At 43.7% G+C, this 20,309-nt stretch overlaps 1 protein-coding gene across 6 annotated transcripts in view; it reads left to right on the top strand.

The window, feature by feature from the left end:
• Nucleotides 1–20,309, top strand: part of NOS1 (nitric oxide synthase 1) — a 445,094-nt gene that overhangs the window by 397,630 nt on the left and 27,155 nt on the right. For all 6 annotated transcript variants that reach the window (XM_073625687.1, XM_073625734.1, XM_073625724.1 and 3 more), the window contains 6 exons: nucleotides 3,464–3,568; nucleotides 4,522–4,580; nucleotides 6,042–6,161; nucleotides 8,801–8,975; nucleotides 14,648–14,786; nucleotides 16,649–16,727. In XM_073625687.1, the coding sequence (XP_073481788.1) occupies nucleotides 3,464–3,568; nucleotides 4,522–4,580; nucleotides 6,042–6,161; nucleotides 8,801–8,975; nucleotides 14,648–14,786; nucleotides 16,649–16,727 (677 nt within the window). The remainder of the gene's footprint in view (nucleotides 1–3,463; nucleotides 3,569–4,521; nucleotides 4,581–6,041; nucleotides 6,162–8,800; nucleotides 8,976–14,647; nucleotides 14,787–16,648; nucleotides 16,728–20,309) is intronic.

Below are 20,309 nucleotides of genomic sequence, written 5' to 3' on the forward strand. Positions count from 1 at the left end.
ATCAAGAATAATAATAATATGCTTTTTTTTTTTTTTTTTTTGGGCAAGTTACCACAACACCATTATCCCGTAGTTTTTAAGATCAAAGATACAACTATGTTGGTGTCCCTTGTTAACTTTACAGTGTATTTTTTGAAATGTAACTGCCTACTCCCAAACTGTCATTTGACGTAAAACACATAGCCCAGTATTATTCTCCACATTTTTTTTATTGTGCATTAAAAAATGAAAACAAATAAAATTAGACATGCTATCTGCCAATAGAACTTAACCAAAAAGTGCATTCTATGCATCCAAAAATATAGAAAATATAACAAATAAAATCATTATTCAACCCAAAAAAATAATGTCAAAGCAATAACTCCAAGGCCTATATAAATAACACGTTATCTCCTCCAATTCCGCAACATGTCTGGTTGACGAAAGGCCGTTCAGAAACGAACTGAAAAGCACAAACTGAAAAGCACGAAATGAAAAGCGCAAAATGAAAAGCGCGAATCAACACTCACCAAACTTCTACTAACACGAAATTAGCAGAAGGAGCCCAAAGGGTGGCGCTAAAGAGCTGAAAAACCACATAGTACGTCTAGTATGTCAATACGTTCGTGATTGTTGGCAAACAATTGTGTGCCGTTTGTATGCAAGACAAGTTTGGGCAAACGCCCTTTGGACAAAAGTCCACGGTTTTGTTGGCGGAAAATCCGATCGTGTGTACGAGGCTTAAGAGGCTAAGAGGAGTCAGGCCTGTAGGAGAGTATTTTTCTACTATTTTAGTGTTGGAAACATTACCATCAAGCTTCTATTGAATTAATGATGATGCTGATTATGATAAAGGCTGTTTAATCTATGAGACAGCTTGTAGGTCAGGGGTGCTCATCCTTTTGATGAGCGAGGGCCACTTAAGTGATTTTGTAACCTGTTGCGGGCCACATTGAACAATGGCATTTTACCACCCCCCAAACCGCAAATGTAAACAAGCCCTTACTGTCCTGAGCCCCCTATAAGACTGCTTTAACACATGCGTTGCGGTTTACCCACACTGTGGCTGCAGTGCTGTGAACCTGCGGCTTTGCTGCAGGTTAGCTGCATTCCCCAGGTGAAGTGCACTTGGTATCACACTGTCCAGGAAAGGAGCTGGCGCTACAGAGGAGGTATTGACTTCCTTCGATGCCGGCACCAGCTCCATGCATTCTTGGGATGGCGGCTTGACAACCCGTTGATAGCAATCTGAGCTTGCCGACCTATAGAGTGCCCACATGTCCCGGATTGCCCGGGACAATCCCGCAATTAGCAGGTCTGTCCCGGGTCCCAGGCACCCTCATTCCGGGACAATACAGTGTCCCGAAATTGCCCCCTGGCTCTGGACCGTTCTGATGCCCTCTAAAATATCCCTCACATCACTGCTGTCACTCACTGACGGCCTGTGGTGGACCCCTGGCTGGTGAGACCCCTTTTACATAAGCCGCTGGCTCAGTGCCCAAATGGTTGATAGCCACTGCCTGCCTCGCATCTAGCAACCAGTGACGTCATGAGGAGGAGAGAGACAGAGCCAGAGCATACACAGCGGCAAGATTTAACTTCCTCCTCCACGCCTACTGATTAGCTCCACCCACCTCCTCCCTGCATCGTTCAGCCAGCAGCATGCAGAAATGCACGAAGGAGAGATGAGTTTTGTAGAAAGGCAAGTGAATCCAATGCACTCACCATGGACAGATCGGGGTTAAAATCACCAGTCAGCTCTCCCCCAGCAGCCAGCATTTTGTGCTGAACTGTCAGCACTTCACAGGAGCTCCAGTGTGTGTCAGCTTGGAGCTAGCACTGATAAGAGGACAGTAGGCAGAGAAGGGGTCTACAGAAGAGGAGAGGACACTGACAATGAGATGACACCCTTGGAGGGATGGAAGGAGGACACATCCTTAGAAATCAGGACAGGGTTCATGTTGGGATGTGACCCCCCAAAAGTGAAGGACAACAGGTCCCAGCATGAACCCCTCAGAACTGAAGATGTGATGCCCCCCCCCAATCAGTGAAGAACTACAGGTCCCAGCATTAGCATGTGAAATGTATGGGGTCACACTCTTAAATCTCAGGGGTCCATGCTGGGACCTGCAGTCCTTCAATTTGGGGGGTGGGATCACATCCTTAGATATCAGGACAGGGTTCATGTTGGGATGTGACCACCCAAAAGTGAAGGACTACAGGTCCCAACATGAACCCCTCAGAGCTAAAGTTGTGACACCCCCCGGCCTGCACAGCCATTCACTGGGAAGATCTGTGTACTGCTGTTTCTCCACCCCTACCTCTCTAAGCCCATTATGCAGTTGAAAACAGAGATTATGTGATCAAAAAAAGATATATATATATATATATATATATATATATATATATATATATATATATATATATATATATATATATGTATATATATATATATTATACATAAACATTCTGCCTTTATTTTTAGCTGAATGGGTTGTTTTACAACCCACTTTTATTAATCAAACTTAAATAACTTTGATAAAAAAGCAGCTGCTCACACAGGAGATTCTCACTAGAAAAACAGACAACAGAAAATGCCAAGCCACCTGTCTCCCTCTTCAGCAGCACCACTGCTCTTTTCACTGGTCCCTCAAACCATCTTATTCAGCTCTCCTGGTTCTCTGGGCACTCCTGGCTCAATAGGGAATCTCCAGATATACCGAGTTCTCTCACTCCCCTTGAGACTCTCTCATTCCCCTAGACTTGTCTAGTTGCCTTTGCTCTCCCAGTCCTCCAAATTCGCTTAGCTGTCCTGACTCTCTCAGTCCTGTTGTCCAACATGGAGTGCTGTCTCTTGAGAAGAGCACTCTAATGGTAATACACCTGTCTCCTGGATGAAGCACACACCTGTCTTCTGACAGAAGCCCTGAGTTTTGCCCAAGCTGGGTGCACCTGGAGCCTGCTGGTCTTCAGCAAGACCTGGACACTTGGTTGGAGAATTTTTTCTCTCCCAAACTACATTGCCCAACCTGGGGATACCAACATCTGGGAAAAGTAGTGAAAACTGTTTTCTCCATTATTAATCGATACTCCAGAGTCCCACACTCTGCATACGTGTGAACCCTGGGTCCTTTCTACAACCATTTTCACAGTGGCAGGGCAGGGCCTCGCACTGTCACAAATGATATAGAATAATTACGACTATTGCTGTTGGCTTTGATTGATCACTGCTTGGACTGAGTGTATTTCTCAGGTCTTTTTATGTCACAATTTTATATGTGTGTTTTACACTTGTGGAAGCCAGTGCCTTACAGCATGTGTTAAAGTATGACCATTTAAGGTTATGTTTGTTATGGTCATCTTAAGAAAGTAGGCTACCTTAATAATTATATAACATGCCTATAATCATCATATGTTAATGATTAGATTATAAAGGTCTGTATAGTATGTTTCTTAAAAAACAAAACAACACTTTTCCCCACAGGTAATGTCAATCGATGAATATGATATTGTACATCTAGAGCATGAAACCCTGGTTTTAGTAGTTACCAGCACCTTTGGAAATGGGGACCCACCAGAAAATGGAGAAGTAAGAATCTTGTGTATGATGGGATGTTATATAAGGTGACACATGAATAATGTGATTTGTTTTTGAGGTATTGTAAAATACAAGGTTGGCAGGAGTCGGTTTTCAAATACTGAATACAAATATAATTATAATTTAAATCAGAATTAACTATGTTTAAGGCTAAATTGTCTGGCTTTGAAGAATACACTGAAACTGTACAAATTGAGATTGAGTTCTGACGTTATATTAGAAGTTTGTAAGGATGTACACAATACAATACAATAGTAAATATTCAGTCATTCTACATTGTACATTGCATATTCCTCACCACTCTTTTCTTCGCTCTGTGTTGTACATTGTATTCTGCACAATGCTGTATATACACTGTGCTATATATTTTATACTGCACTCCACTCCACTTTGTACACTATACTGTACAAATAAACTTCAAACTGTTCTATTGCTTACACTGTGCTGCCCATTATACTGTATATCCCACACTACTCCTTTCTGTACACTATATACTCCATCCCACTCCACTTTATACACTGTGCTGTACATTCCACACTTCTCCACCTTGTACACTATGCTGCAATGTATACTGCACACTGATCCGCATATAATGCATAAATCCTCTCAGTTGTGTAAATCACGCTGTACACTATATCGCCTACTGCTCTCCTATATACTGCAGTACGCATTTCTTACACATTGTTCCACTCTATACAAGGTTTTGTACAATATATACTTCATACTGTTGCACTCTATGCACTATACCATACATCATATATTTCACACTGCTGCACTCTGTATACTATGCATCTGACAGCAGATTGCATTGATGCTTTCTGTACCCAAATGGACACACCTTTGCGAGTATACATGATAATATTATCTTATATTACTTTGGCATGAATGTATATTAATGCTAAAACATGTTTTCCTATTTTGTTTTTTATTTATGTTTTTTGCAGAAATTTGGCTGTGCTCTCATGGAGATGAGGCATCCTAATTCTAATTTAGAGGAGAGAACGTGAGTTTACGTTTAAAGCGTTTGTTACCCTTAAAAAAAAAAAATGATCCTGTTCTCCTAAAGCACATTATACAGCACAGTGCTTGTGCTGTGTAATTTTGCCCCCTGTAACACCTGAAATAGCCGGCTGATCCTGCCTCGTTCTGCCCTCCCCTTTGTAAACTGACCACGGTATATCATGGCTGCTGAGCGCTGACACCATGGTCAGTTTACGTGCCTCCGTCATCCAAAGCACTCCTGTCCTCCTCTGTCCTCTCTCCCCCCTCCCCTCCCTGCCTGTCATCTCTGTGTCCATGCCCGCTCCCTCCCCTCCTGCTGCTAAAATTACAGTTCACAAGTCACATTATCCTCTCTGTTTAATAATGTAATCTGCTCCAGTGTCTGTGTTTTATAAAAAAATTGCAGCTACCGTAAATACCTTATTTCAGAGCGCCACTCGGCGCTCACGTGAACCGCCGCCTCTCTCCTCCTCTCCTCCTCCCCTCCTGACTGATGTCAGCAGGGGGCTCTTGGCCCTGCCCACTGTAGCTGTCAGACGGGGAGAGGAGAGAGGCAGCAGGTCACGTGAGCACCAAGTGGCACTCTGAAATGAGGTATATGGCTGCATGGCTGAAGTGAGGTATATGAGCTGTAATCTGTCCCAGACACTGGGGCAGATTACATTATTAAACAGAGAGGATAGTGTGACTTGTAAACTTTGGGTTAATAACCACTTTAAAGATGAATTTTCTTTGCTAAAGACAGCTGCCAGGAGCTTAGTATTTAGAAGTGCGCTGATCTTCTGTCTCCACAAACTCCATTGTGTGGAATCACCCTGTGGCTGGAAAGGAAAACTATTCAACAGCAGGACAAGAAGCTCAACCAAGATGGAAGTGAGAGATGGGGCAATAGATTAGAATAAGCCTGTCAAACAGCATTGTTCCAAAATGCCACAAAAATATAATGAAGGTTTTTGAATGTTAGAATTCTGTGCTTAAATATTAATATGGCTGTGTGTAAGTCATCCTGTGACTGGCAAGGTAAAAGCCAATACATGGATTTTTTGAACATTTATTATCTTTAGCATCTTGTAGTAGCATACTTGTTAGAGTTATTACATTTGTGTGCTTCCATAAAATGGTGCATTCACATAAAATCTAGTTTATTTTCTCTGTAATTATTTTTATGAAGTATGCATAATTTAATCTGTACTGACGCTCAGGATAGTCACCCTTTGGCTGCCATAGCATAACTTGTCAAAGCTTGATGGTACTTTATTATGACAGTTTCCTGATGTATGCCTGAAAAATCACAGTAATTATATTTCATAAATACTTACAGTTAATTAATCCAGATATGACTAGGCAGGATGCAAAAAAAATAATGTTTATAATTGGGAAAGCAAATATTTATTAAAACTGAATGAATAAAAAAGTTGTCATAGTCAATACTAAAACTTACATATATTTTGTTCGTTTTTAGGAGCTATAAGGTCCGGTTTAATAGTGTTTCTTCTTCTGCTGATGCCCGGAAGTCATCAGGTGATGAGACTGGACCTACTGGTGACAATTTTGGAAGTGCAGGACCTTTAGCTAATGTAAGGTAAGGATTTGAAATGCTACCATTGCAGCCATTCGCTCAATACACATTTGAATTGCATATATGGCTCTTTTACCTGCAATAGGATTTATATTTCTGTTCACCTAGTCCTTGACATATATACAGCCCTATCAGCCAGAATGGTGACCTGACTATTCTCTATTCAAGTTAGCAAGGTTGTAGATCTTTTTTTATTTTCCTGAGGGGTTCAGCCCCGGGCAGCTAGAGGAAAATAGGAAAAACAGAGTGCAGTGATCAGGAGTGCTTAATTCACAGACTGCAGGGGTCCTGATTGCATAATGCACAGACTGCAGAGGTAAAGTGTGTAATACACCAAGTGCAGGGGTCAGGAGTGTGTAACACACAGAGCGCAGGAGTTGGGAGTGCAGAACGCACAGAGTACTGGGGTCAAGAGCTCATAACACACAAATCGCTAGGGTCAAGCGTGCAGAACCAGTAGTGCTCTTGCCCACAGCACAACTACCTCAAGTACAGCTCCCCTTAGTACAGCCCCCTCCCAGTACAGTTCCCCTCTGTACAAATCCCACCTTAGTACAACTTCCCCCCCCAGTACAGATCTTCTCTCCAGTACAGCCCTCCTCACCCCAGTATAGGTCTCTTCCCCACAGCACAGCTCTCCAGTACAGATCCCTCCCCCCAGTACAGCTCCCCTTCCAGTACAGATCCCCCCAGTACAGACCCCCCCATCTCTTAGCAGAGATCCCCCCAGTACAGATCTCCCTCCTTCCCTTAGTAGAGATCCCCCCAATACAGATCCAACTGAGCACAGATCCCCCTCCCCCTTTCCTAGCACAGCTTTCCCTAGCACAGATCCCCATCCTCCCCTTAGTAGAGCTCCCCCCAGTACAGATCCACCCAAGCACAGATCCCCCTCCCCCCTTTCCTAGCACAGCTTTCCCTAGCACAGATCTCCATCCTCCCCTTAGTACAGCTCCCCAATACAGAACCCCCAACGTACAGCTCCACCAGTACAGATTTCCCCCTTGATACAGCTCCCCCCTCCCAATACATTTCTCTCCACTCAGTACAGATCCCCCACAGTACAAATCTCCCCCTCCTTAGTACAGATCTCCCCCCTATTAAACACACTCATTGGTCAAGCCAGGCAGTTCCGAGTGAGTCATGTGATGGAGATAGGGAAATCTTCACTCTGAACTGCAGCTGCCTGTTTCAGACCTGTCAGGCAGCAGGAGCAGCGGCTGCAGTGTGCATCGCCTGTCAGCGCTATATACAGCAGCATATTCACTATGGATGCTCTGGGAGGGATTTTGGATTCCTCTATCCCCCTCTTTGCTATGCTCCTGGAAATTGGAGCAGCACAAGCTGATCATCTCCTTGCCACCAGTCAGTGACTCAACAATTATGAACGGCAGCCAGATGATTCATCACTCTGATCTCTGCTCCTCTCAAAATGTTCATTGTCAACACATGTGCATCCCTGAATGGCTCCTATTACAATCCCTCCCTCTCCCCCATCTCCCAGTCTGATTGCTATTGTACAGGGAACTACAAGAGGCTGACAATGAGGCACATTCAGAAACTTGCACTACTTGCATTTCACAAAACACTCATTGATTTTTAATGAATACCTAACTGCAGTAATTGTTTTCTATATCTGCCTGGAGTGTTCGTAAAATAAGAGGCTAAGAAACAAAGTATATTGATTTACTATTTTTGTTAGCTTGGTTTTAGGAAACTCTTCTAACAACCAGAGAGGCAGTCAGGCTGCTACTGTACATGCTGTCTGGTTACTATATCAAGTTTAATAAAAAAAAGCCGTCTGACAAAATTGTTTTCAGATATAAAGGTCTATTGCTGTCCATACATTTTTATTGTTTTCAACAAGATTTTAACCACTAACCTTTATTTAATGGGACCAAACAATAAAAATAGAAGTGAAAATCCATTGAAAATGCCTTCTTTAGCAGTACTAACGTAGTTTCCACCCATTTGTCCACTGGAAACTTAGAAATGATTGTGGCTGATAGCTACCAAATCGGAAGCTGACAAATTGCCTAGAGCAGTGATGGCGAACCTTGGCACCCCAGATGTTTTGGAACTTCTTTTCCCATGACGTTCATGCACTCTGCAGTGTAGTTGAGCATCTTAGGAAATGTAGTTCCAAAACATCTGGAGTGCCAAGGTTCACCATCACTGGCCTAGAGTATGGCAAGTATTACATTTAGTTGGTTATTAGAAAGAACCTATTATATCACTGCCAGAAGTTGGCCCCAAGCTCCTGGTGGCAACATCTTGTCTAGCATCACCATGAACAGGTATTGGAACTTAACTTTTGGTCAAGCATTGCAACTTAACATTAAAGTAGGTGGAAATGTGTGGAGGGGCACAGCCAGTGACACTTAAGGGAATTTGTGGAAGAAAGTGCACGGGATTTGAGGCTCCTAGGGTACTAAAAAATACATTTGAATCTATTACTCTGTCGATTTTTGAACATTTGTAGAGATAACAGATGTTAAGGAGAGAAGCCGTATAAATGAAAAGTATTATACATACATCAATCACAGTATACATGTATACAGAATGTATTTCTGTTTTATTGGTATTCACCTATTACGTTTTAGTTGTTTATCTTACCTAATTCTATTTGTTCTGTACTGTAGATTCTCAGTCTTTGGACTTGGCTCTCGAGCTTATCCTCACTTCTGTGCCTTTGCCCGAGCTGTGGATACTCTGCTGGAGGAGATGGGAGGAGAACGAATTTTGAAGATGGGGGAGGGTGATGAACTTTGTGGACAAGAGGAATCTTTTAGAACTTGGGCCAAAAAAGTGTTCAAGGTAGAGATTTATATTTTCAATCACTTTGACTCCTAGCTGCTTTGAGTCAGTATTCACACATTTACATCTTTTTAGAACTAATATTTTTATAAGCAATTTTTTGTAAAACCAAGTAACTGCATCACAAGAGTTTAAAGTGCATCTGTTACAAAAAAAAAACACATTAAACATATATGATTAGACAGCATACTGTATATTTACTGCATTGAATGTGCATAATGTTGCCACCACCTGCACACATACAAATATTAATGAAAGTGTGGACAGCCCATTTTATTGGAATTGATGTCATTTTTGGATCTCTTAATATTGCATAAAAACTGCATAGATTTCTCAGTGTGCATGTCCATACCCATGGCATCCAGAGTCTCAATTTCAATGCATTATCTAGGCAGAGAGGACACACCATAGCACATGGCAGGTATTTCATGTAGTGGAAGATAGGTTGTGTGTGAGATGCATATTTCATTAATTTAATTAAAAAGGAATTATATATAATGTGTATGTATATATATATATATATATATATATATATATATATACACACACACACTATATTGTTAAAAGTACTGGGATGCCTGCCTTTTCACTCACATGAACTTTAATGGCATCCCAGTCTTAGTCCGTAGGGTTCATTGAGGTGGCCCACCCTTTGCAGCTATAACAGCTTCAACTCTTCTGGGAAGGCTGTCCATGAGGTTTAGGAGTGTGTCTATGGGAATGTTTGACCATTCTTCCAGAAGTGCATTTGCGAGGTCAGCCACTGATGTGGGTGAGAAGGCCTGGCTCACAGTCTCTACTCTAATTCATCTCAACGGTGTTCTATCCAGTGTGTGGGCCAGTCAAGTTCCTGCACCCCAAACTCGCTCATCCATGTCTTTATGGACCTTGCTCTGTGCACCGATGCGCAGTCATGTTGGAACAGAAAGGGGCCATCCCCAGACTGTTTCCATAAAGTTGGGAGCAGGAAATTGTCTGAAATGTCTTGGTATGCTGACGCCTTAAGAGTTCCCTTCACTAATGGGACAAGCCCATCCCCTGAAAAACACCCCCCATAATCCCCCCTCCAGCAAATGATTTGGACCAGTGCACAAAGCAAGGTCTATAAAGACATGGATGAGCAAGTTTGGGGTAGAGGAACTTGACTGGCCTGCACAGAGTCCTGATCTCAACCCGATAGAACACCTTTGGGATGAATTTGAGCAGAGACTGCGAGCCAGGCCTTCAGTGGAAGATTCCATACTAAACACATTTAGGACGTTGTATACCTTTTTATAAGTATAAGTAAGACAGCAATATAGCAATATATACAGGTAAAAAAAAAACATGTTCACTTAACTTCACCCCCTCCAGAAGTATATGACCACCCCTTCTTCACTCCCCCTCAAATCCATCTGCCCACCAGAACCAAAAAGAAGTACCTGATACTTCTAGTTACTGGGGAGCGTGATATCAGTGCATGTTCTCCACATTCGCAAGTGGAGTACCTAGCATTCTAGTGCTATTCTAGTTTTAGTAAATAACCCCCTTTGTGTCCAAAATAAGACTGATGCACTTAAGTAACTGGCTATCCACAAAGTATACTAAGTCTTGAACTTGTGTTTCTCTGGAGTTATAATTTAATAGTAACCTTTTTATTATTGCAGGGTAGGATCACTTTAGGCATATAAAAATATATCGCCTTTTTTTTGCTGCCCTTAAATTGGTCATCAGTTGAAAGAATAATTTGCCATCATGTTTCAAGAACATAAATGCCACTCATTTCTATATTGTAAATGTAATTTGTCGGCGGCATGCACACATTAAACCATGATTACCAGAATAGACATCTAGAGAGCATCATTTTCCTTTTCATGTGCAGAAATCTGACCATGACACTAAGCAGACATCACAACTTCCTGGAAATCCGGAGGTAGCTAGGAGCCATTTTTTGACTGAGATATAAATTAGTGTCAGGATTTGCTGTGTATGTTTACTTTTCGTATTGAAAGTATAAAAGTTGAATACTGGGGCTTAACTGTGCAAATGTATGTGTAGTCTTTCCAAATTTATACAGAGCACACATGAAAGCTGACCTTCCAGGTTAAACCTGCATCTCAGCAGGCAACACATAGAAGAGAACATTAAACTGAAGAGAATAGAAGTGGTCGGGAAAGCTCATAAAAGTATAGGCACACAGATTAATGGAATCATTAAGCTATAGCAAACTCTAATGTGAAATGTGCCAAGGGTTATTTGATCTTTTTGCTTATACTTTTAATAAACCAATGCATGTGTCTTTTCAAAACATTTTTTCCTCTTCACTTTAAGTTAGCACCTGGCAAAGCTGGGTTTATGGACAGCAGCAATATACTTACCTTTTATGGATAGCAATGGCCATAATTTATTCTGACTTCTTATTAGTCTTTTCTACTTACAAGTACCTCTTATGATGCCCATTAATATCATACTCAATATTTTATGTACAGTATTCACTGCAGTCAGACATTCCCTATCATTCATGGCAGATTCCAGTTGGCTTATCTGTAACAAATGGTATTGCATGCTCCTACCCTAAAATTTAAGGAAGAATAAAAAAAAAAGATCAAGAATGACTAGTCCATTAACCCATTCAATACTGGGCATTTTCACCCCCTTCCTGCCCAGGCCAATTTTTAGCTTTCAGCGCTGACTTTTTGAATGACAATTGCGCAGTCATGCAACGCTGTACCCATATTACATTTTTATAATTTTTCACACAAATAGAGATTTCGTTTGGTGGTATTTAATCATCACTGGGTATTTTACTTTTGCTAACCAAAAAGCCTGGAAATTTAGAATTGAAAAAAAAATGTTTTTCTTAGTTTCTATTATAAAATTTTGCAAATAAGACATTTTTCTCTGTCACTGTTGTGCGTTGAATGTGGCTGCACTGATGGGCACTGATAGGCTGCACCAATCGTAACTTTTGAGGCTGCACTGATGGGCACTGAAGAGGCTGCGCTGATGAGGCTGCACTGATAAGCACTGAAGAGGCGGCACTGATGGACACTCATAAGCTGCACTGATCTGCACTGATGGGCACTGATGAGGCTGCACTGATGGGCACTGATGAGGTGGCACTGATGGACACTGATAAGTTGAACTGATCTGCACTGATGGGGTTGCACTGATAATCAAGACCCTGATGAACAGTGCCCTGATTATCAGTGTAAACAATGTACCGACAGCCTTGCTGGTAATTGGCTCTCCTTTTCTCACACAGACACAGCGTGGGAGGAAAGGACGGCTGATAATGGGCATGTCTGTTTATAAGTGAACAGCTGTGATTGGACACATCTGATCACATGGTAAAGGGCCATTGTGATCGACCCTTTACCCTGATCTGTGATCAGCTGTGCCCAAAGGACACAGCAGTCTCAGAGCATGCCTGCAGGGGGTGGGGTTCTGGGAGGATGTTCATGGATGCCCTCACAGAGCTAGAGGATCACACTGTAGCCGTCTTTTGGCAAGTGGTTAAAAGATAAAATAGCAAAACTAGCTTTTTCTGCAATATTTACTCCATAGCTGTCCTGTAGTACTTTTTTTATGCCAGTATGGTAGCCAGTATGATTCAATCCACTTCCTTTAAGTCCAGTTCATTCTGGACCCCTCCCTACCATGTGACTGGACAGTGAAAGATAGAGCAGCATAGTAATGAGCTTACCGCTCAGTCACTCTATCAGCATGCTTCTTGTCAGCAGATAAACTGATTGGCTCCTTGTACTGCGTTTTTCTCTTAGCCCTCATTCACACGAGGCGGATCCACTGCCAAGGAGTCCACCTCTGTCCACCGGCTCAGCGGGAGATCTCTCTGTTGATCTCCGCTGAGGCGGCGGATAACAGGTCCCTCTCTGCTCACTGAACGGGGAGGGGCTTGTTGAGCGCCGCTGGTTGCTATAGAGAGTTCGGATGAAAACGGACAGCATGTCCTTTTTCGTCCGATCTCACCCGATCCGATCCGCCAGGGACGCATGTGAACGTAGGGCCATCCGTCTGATTTTGGCGGATCACCGCTGACATCCGACACTCCATAGCCTTACATGGAGCGCCCGTTCAGGTCCACCGACAAAACTGACAGGCGGACCTGAATGGTCCATTCGTGTGAAAGGGGCCTTACCCTCCAGCCCTGCTGTACAGGGACTGCAAGACCAGGTCAGATTCAGGTATCTAAAAGTAGCTACACTTGCATTTAAAAGAACATTTACTAAGTTTGGCTTTAAAAGGAAGCATGTGCTGAGAGAAATATGTGGTCTGCCTTTGATGACTCCTCATTCTGAAAATGTTACTTGCCTTATTGCAACACTGATCTACTGGTTTCATAACACAACCTGGGACAAATAGGCAGATCAGGAGTGCAGACCTTTCCCACACAGAAACCCCTGAATACAGTCAGACAACCCTGAACTCACTCTGGCTACAAGGGCGAATTCAGAGTCTAGTGATAAATTAGGAGTACTCGGAATGGTCAGGGGTGGGTAGTGCGGTTCCCCAGGGGTCTGTGCTGGGAGCAATCCTATTAAATTTGTTCATAAACGACCTGGAGGATGGAATAAACAGTTCAACCTCTGTATTTGTGGACGATACTATGCTAAGCAGGGCAATACCTTGTCCGCAGGATGTTGTAACCTTGCAAGAAGATCCAAACAAATTAATGGGCTGGGCAACCACATGGCAAATGAGGTTTAATGTGGAAAAATGTAAAATAATGCATTTGGGTGGCAAAAATATGAATGCAAACTACTCACTGGGGGAGAACCTCTTGGGGAATCTAGGATGGAAAAGGACCTGGGGGTCCTAGTAGATGATAGGCTCAGCAATGGCATGCAATGCCAAGCTGCTGCTAGCAAAGCAAAGAGAATACTGGCATGCATTAAAAAGAGGATTAATTCCAGAGTTAAAATGGTAATTCTCCCGAACTATAAGACTCTGATCCAGCCGCACCTGAAGTATGCTGTCCAGTTCTGGGGACCAGTCCTCAGGAAGGATGTACTGGAAATGGAGCGAGTACAAAGAAGGGCAACAAAACTAATAAAGGGACTGGAGGATATTAGTTATGAGGAAAGGTTGCGAGCACTGAACTTATTCTCTCTGGAGAAGAGACACTTGAGAGGGGATATGATTTCAATATATAAATACCGTACTGGTGACCCCACAATAGGGATAAAACTTTTCTGTGGACACGTGGCCACTCATAAACATTAGAAGAAAAGAGGTTTAACCTTAAACTGAGGGTAGAGGGTTCTTTACTGTAAGAGTGGCAAGGATGTGGAATTCCCTTCCACAAGTGGTGGTCTCAGCGGGGAGCATAAATAGTTTAAAAAAACTATTAGATAAGCACCTGAACGACCACAACATACAGGGATATACAATGTAATACTGACATATAATCACACACAAAGGTTGGACTTGATGGACTTGTGTCTTTTTTCAACCTCACCTACTATGTAACTGTGTAACTATGTAACTAGCATTTTCAGAAGAGGCCTCAAATGGCAACTTACATAATTATTTCAGCCTAGGTTTCCTTTAATACACTGGAGAAGATGGGGATAACTGTGAGCAGATATATTTTTAAAGGTCCGTGTGGCACAATAACACACAATAAAATTCACTAGTTACTCAGCATAACAATAATTTCTTTATCCCAACAGGCTGCTTGTGATGTATTCTGTGTAGGAGATGATGTTAACATTGAGAAAGCAAACAATTCCCTTATAAGTAATGACCGCAGCTGGAAGAGGAGCAAGTACCGAATCAGCTTTGTGGCTGAGGCTCCTGAGCTCACACAAGGTATCATATTCATATATGCATATACTGTTCGTGAGTAGATATATTGCAGACACAGGACCCACAAAGCTATAATGCCATGATAAGTTTTTTGGTTTTTTTTAAAGGGGCAATTATTTTCACCTGATTCCAATGAGATTTGGAAAACAGTCATGTGGCAGAAAATTAAGCTTCGTATCCTTGTGTGAAGCTCCGTGAATTGAGCATACAGTTTGAAAATGTCATAATTAGACATGGGCCGAACACCCCCCCTGTTCAGTTCGCAGTTGAACTTCCGAACAAGGGAAAAGTTCTAACCCGAACGATGAACCCCATAGAAGTCTATGGGTGCCGAACAGGAAAAATCAAGGCTTGAAGGCTTTTATGCAAGAATTTGGCCATAAAATGGGTATGGGGTTTGGTTACTGCCCTGGGGGGGCATGTATCAATACAAACATTTTTTAAAAAAACAATCTTTTTTTCAGGAGCAGTGATTTTAATTATGCTTAAAGTGCAACAAAAAAATGAAAAATTCCTTTAAATATAGAGCCTGGGGGGCTCCCCTTAATGTGCCTGTAAAGTGGCGCAACTGTAGCATGCACAACACATGCTGCAGCAAAAATGACATTTCTAAAGAAAAAAAAAAAACGAGTCAAATCATTTAAAATGACTCGTGGTTACAATTGCCAACACCCAGCTAATAAAAAAAATAAAGAAAAAAATGTGGGGTTCCCCCACAGTCCATACCAGGCTCTTCGGGTCTAATATGGATTTAGAGGTGAACCCCACACCAAAAGGTAAAAAAAAAATGGCATGGCGTGTCCCCCCAAAAAGATACATATCAGACTCTTATCCGGGCATGCAGCCTGGCAGGTCAGGAAAGGGGGGACAAGCGAGTGCCCCCCTCCTGAATCATACCAGGCCACATGCCCTTAACATGGAGGGGTGGGTGCTTTGGGGCAGGGGGGGCCAAGGGCCTCATCCCCACAACCGTGGACAGTGGTTGTGGGGGTCTGCGGGTGGGGGGCTTATCAGAATCTGGAAGCCCCCTTCGGATACATAGTACCCCTACCTATTCACCAAAAAGGTGTACAAAAAGTAATAAAAACAAGAGACAAGTTTTTGACAAATCCTTTATTAAAAAATAAAAAAATAGTGTCCTTTGATGTAAATCCATCTTCAATCATGCCACCCACCGACCCGAAAAAAACCGCTTCACCTTCTGGAGCAGCCTGCTGCTGAATGCCTCTTTTGTGCTTTGACATTTCTTATATAAGTAAGGGCGGGGCCACCTGGCAATGTCACCCAGTGGCCCTGCACCATTCTGACTTCATGGACTGGTACATGCTGGGCCTGTGATGTCACAAGGGGGTGGGGCCAGCAGGGAACTTTGCCAGGTGGCCCCGTCCCTTACCTATATAAGAACTGTCAAAGCATAGAGGAGGCATTCAGCAGGAAGCCGTCCCAGGAGGCAGAGCATTTTTGTTTTTTTAATTCTTCAGGTCGGCAGGCAGGGTGATTGACAAAGGATTTACATTGAGGGACACTATTTTTTTTGTAACTACATCCCTTGCCCCATGCAGGGCCATTTTTTATCGGCAGGGGTGTTGCATGTTGTGAGCATCCCCTTGCAGGCAGTCCCATTGTTGTTTATTGGGATGCAGCAGCTGCACAGACACAGCTGCTGCTCCCATGGATGCTCATAGATGTCATATTGGTAGCAGCGGCTGTGTCTGGGCAGCCACTGCTTCTCAATAGACAACAATAGGACTTTATCCCCATGTAGGTAAAACACAGCCCTGCATGGGGCACGCATGTAATTGCCCTGTGTGAACGAGGCCTTATCCCCTAATTTTTCTAAGACTGAAATGTTTTTCTTTTGATAGCTCTTTACAGTGTTCACAGAAAGAAAGTGTATGGAGCCCGGCTGATATGTCGACAGAACCTTCAAAGTGCAAAATCCAGGTACACCCTTTCTGGAGACCCTTACTTGCTTCTTTATTTCTACCTATTTTGAACTTTTTGTAAATGACCCAGAAGGACTTCAACAGGTAGAGTATGTCTGGACAATGTACACTTGTACAATTGTACAATCGTAACTGGTCTGCTTTATATCTTGAGGCCACTCTGTATATAGAGATGATGCAAATTTTAGAAATTATGTTGTGGTTTCAATGTGCACAGTGCAGAAACACTGCTGACCTTGAAGTTTCAGAATATGAGGCCTTCAGGCAGTGAAATTGATCGGAGGCCAAGAGAAAGCTGCATAGGGCCTTCTAATTCTTATAAAAATACAAGAGTATTTACAGTTGTGACCCCAGCACTTCTACTATTGCTGGTAAATTGCTAGTGACTATGCTTCTGAAAAACCTAAGACCTTTCTGGTGGCCTGAGTCTCCTACCTTTCTACTGTTCCAGGGCTGCAGCCTTTGTCAATCTCTTCAGCATTTAACAGCTCCATGCATTTCAGATGCCCATGTCCCATGTGCCGTGGTTCCATCCTCTAACCCAGGGGTAGGCAACCTTTTGAGCACAGTGTACCAAATTTTTTTTCAAAGAAAGTAAATGCTGTAAACTACTTTAGTAGTGAGAAAAAAGTCATCCTGCACTCTCATGCCTCAGATCAATCCCAATTCCTGCAACTTCACACCTCAGATCAGCCCCAATTCATGCACCTTCACACCACAGATCTCTGTCCCCCCTGCAAATCTGTTTCACCGCTGTACCCCCCTGCTCATCTGTCCCACCACTGTACCCCCCTGCTCAACTGCCCCAAAAATGTACCCCCTTTCTCATCTGCCCTGCCAATGTACCCCCTTTCTCATCTGCCCCACCACTGTAACCCCCTGCACATCTGCCCCATCACTGTAACCCCCCCCCAGAAATCTGCCCCACCTCTGTACCCCCCTGCTCATCTGTACCACCCTGCTCTTCTGTCCCACCACTGTACCACCCTGCTCTTCTGTACCACCCTGCTCTTCTGTCCCACCACTGTAACCCCCTGCTCATCTGCCCCACCAATGTTCCCCCTTTCTCATATGCCCCAACACTGTACCTCCCTGCACATCTGCTCCACCGCCATACCCCCATGCTTTTCTGTCTCACTGCTAAACCATCTTCTCATCTGTCCTAACACTGAACTTATCTGCTCATCTGCCCCACCACTGTAATCCCCTTTCTCATCTGCCCCACCACTGTACCTCCTGCACATCTGTCCCACCACTGTACCCCCTGCTCTTCTGCCCCACCACTGTAACCCCCTGCTCATGTGTTCCACCGATGTATCTTCTTTCTCCTCTGCACATCTGCCCCACCTCTGTGCCCCCCTGCTCCTCTGCCCCACCACTGTACCCCCCTGCTCATCTGTCCCACCAATGTACCGTCTTTCTCCTCTGGCCCAACACTGAACCTCCCCTGCTCATCTTTCCCACCTCTGTAACCCCCTTCTCATCTGGCCCAATGCTGAACCCCCTGCTCATCTGTCCTACCACTATAACCCCCTTGCTTTTCTGTCTGACCTCTGAAACCCCTTCTCATCTCTCCCATCACTGTACCCCCTGCACATCTGCCCCACCACTGTACCTCCCAGCACACATCTGCTCCACCGCCGTATATCCATGCTCTTCTGTCTCACTAATGAATCACCTTCTCATCTGTCCTAACAATGTAACCCGCTTTCTCATCTGCCCCACCAATGTACCTTCTGCACATATGTCTCACCTCTGTACCTCCCTGCTCTCCTGCCCCACCACTGTAACCCCCTGCTCATCTGTCCCACTAATACACCTCCTTTCACATCTGCCCCACTACTCTACCCCCTGCTTTTCTGTCCCACCACTGAACCCCCTCCTCATCTGCCCCAACACTGAACCCCCCTGCTTTTCTGTCCTGTCACTGAACCCCTTCCTCATCTGCCCCAACACTGAACCCCCCTTGCTCATCTGGCTCAACACTGAACCCCCCTGCTCTTCTGTCCCACTTCTGAACCCCATTCTCATCTCTTCCACCACTGTACCTCCCTGCACATCTGCCCCACCGCTGTACCCTCCTGCTCATCTGTCCCAAATCTGTACACCTCCTGCTCATTTTCCCCACTGCTGTACCCTCCTGCTCCACTGCTGAACCCTCTTCCCATCTATGATATGTGTTATATGCAGAGAGGTGAAAGGAAGCAGATATGAGACACATCTACCTGTCCTGGCACACTCATCCTGCTGATCCACCTCTCGCATCCAGCCCACATGCTTGTATGTGATGTATGTGATGTCACATACAAGCATCTGGAATGGATGCGCAATGATGAGCTCAGGTCAGGGGTATTTTCTGAAAGCAGTGGGCCTGTGTGCAGGATCATAATTGGGCCCCCGCAGCTGAGAAAAAGTGCGGCGCTCTGCGCCACAGGAAAAGTTGGGTGTGATTTTCATTGTGCTGAATACGGGCTCTGGCTTAAAGGGACACAGAGTGCAGAGGGGTTCAGTAGTAAGTGATGCAAAGGTTCAGGAATAATTTCAACAAAGTTCTCAGAAGCTCAACAGTAATTCCACAAACTGTCACCTGATTGTGGTTTTCTCAATCACAGTGAAATCCCTTTTTTCTGAGATTGGTAGTGGCAACCAAGCGAGTCATCTTCCTCCAGATGGTGGGTGGGGCTAGTAGGACTGTGATTGGCTTTAGCAGTGGCCAATGACAGTCCTCCTCCTCCTGAAAACAGGGACCGCCCCCCCCCCAGCAGAACTTCACCCAATCTCTTCCCCATCACAAAAGCTGACAATCGCAGCTACAGCAAAGTTAGAGAACCAAACAATGTTTCCCATCTTTTACAATGTGTGGGTGTGCAGTGCCTCCCCCTCAGTGCATGTGTGGCATGGGGAACTCTGAAATTGGAATGCATTAGTGTCTCACTAATACTTCCTTGTGCTGCTCTGCTGATGGGGAGGGAGTCAAGTGCCGGAAAAAGAGGCTTTGGTGCCGGGGGGTTGCCTACCCCTGTACTAATCCATACATTACTGCAGAACACAGCAGTAATATAGTTTTAGAATGAAGCAGTACTGAGGGGCTGACACAGGCATTCAACACTCCTTTTCAAATACTCAAGAGACTAATGAAAGTTGCAGTGCTGGAATTGACCAAAGGTCAGAGAAACGTGTTTCTAGAGAGGTGAGTATAATACCTCTTCAATTGCAGGAGAATTTGAATCTAATTTAATAAAGCAGCTGACAGGGCTGCTTCAACTTTCAGTTCCATTTAGATTTTTGGGAAATTCTTAAAGTGCATCTAAACCTAAACCTGTTTATATTGTTTTGGATAAAAGTCTGCACTGGAAAGGGTTACACTTTCTATTTGTCCTGAAACTGAAAATGAGGGAACATTCTAAATGTATTGTTGTGAAAGGAATCTCGATTGAGAGAAAGTTTTTCAATTGGAATATATTTTAACTGTTGAAGAGGGGATTTCCCTCATTTTTGCAAGATTTCCTCTTATTTCATATGTGTCCATAGAACAGGAAGTGAAGGGGAATCTAATTGATTCCCTACTCCAGAAATAAAA

Source organism: Aquarana catesbeiana, linkage group LG01, assembly GCF_042186555.1.
Source record: "Aquarana catesbeiana isolate 2022-GZ linkage group LG01, ASM4218655v1, whole genome shotgun sequence".
NCBI lineage: Eukaryota > Metazoa > Chordata > Amphibia > Anura > Ranidae > Aquarana > Aquarana catesbeiana.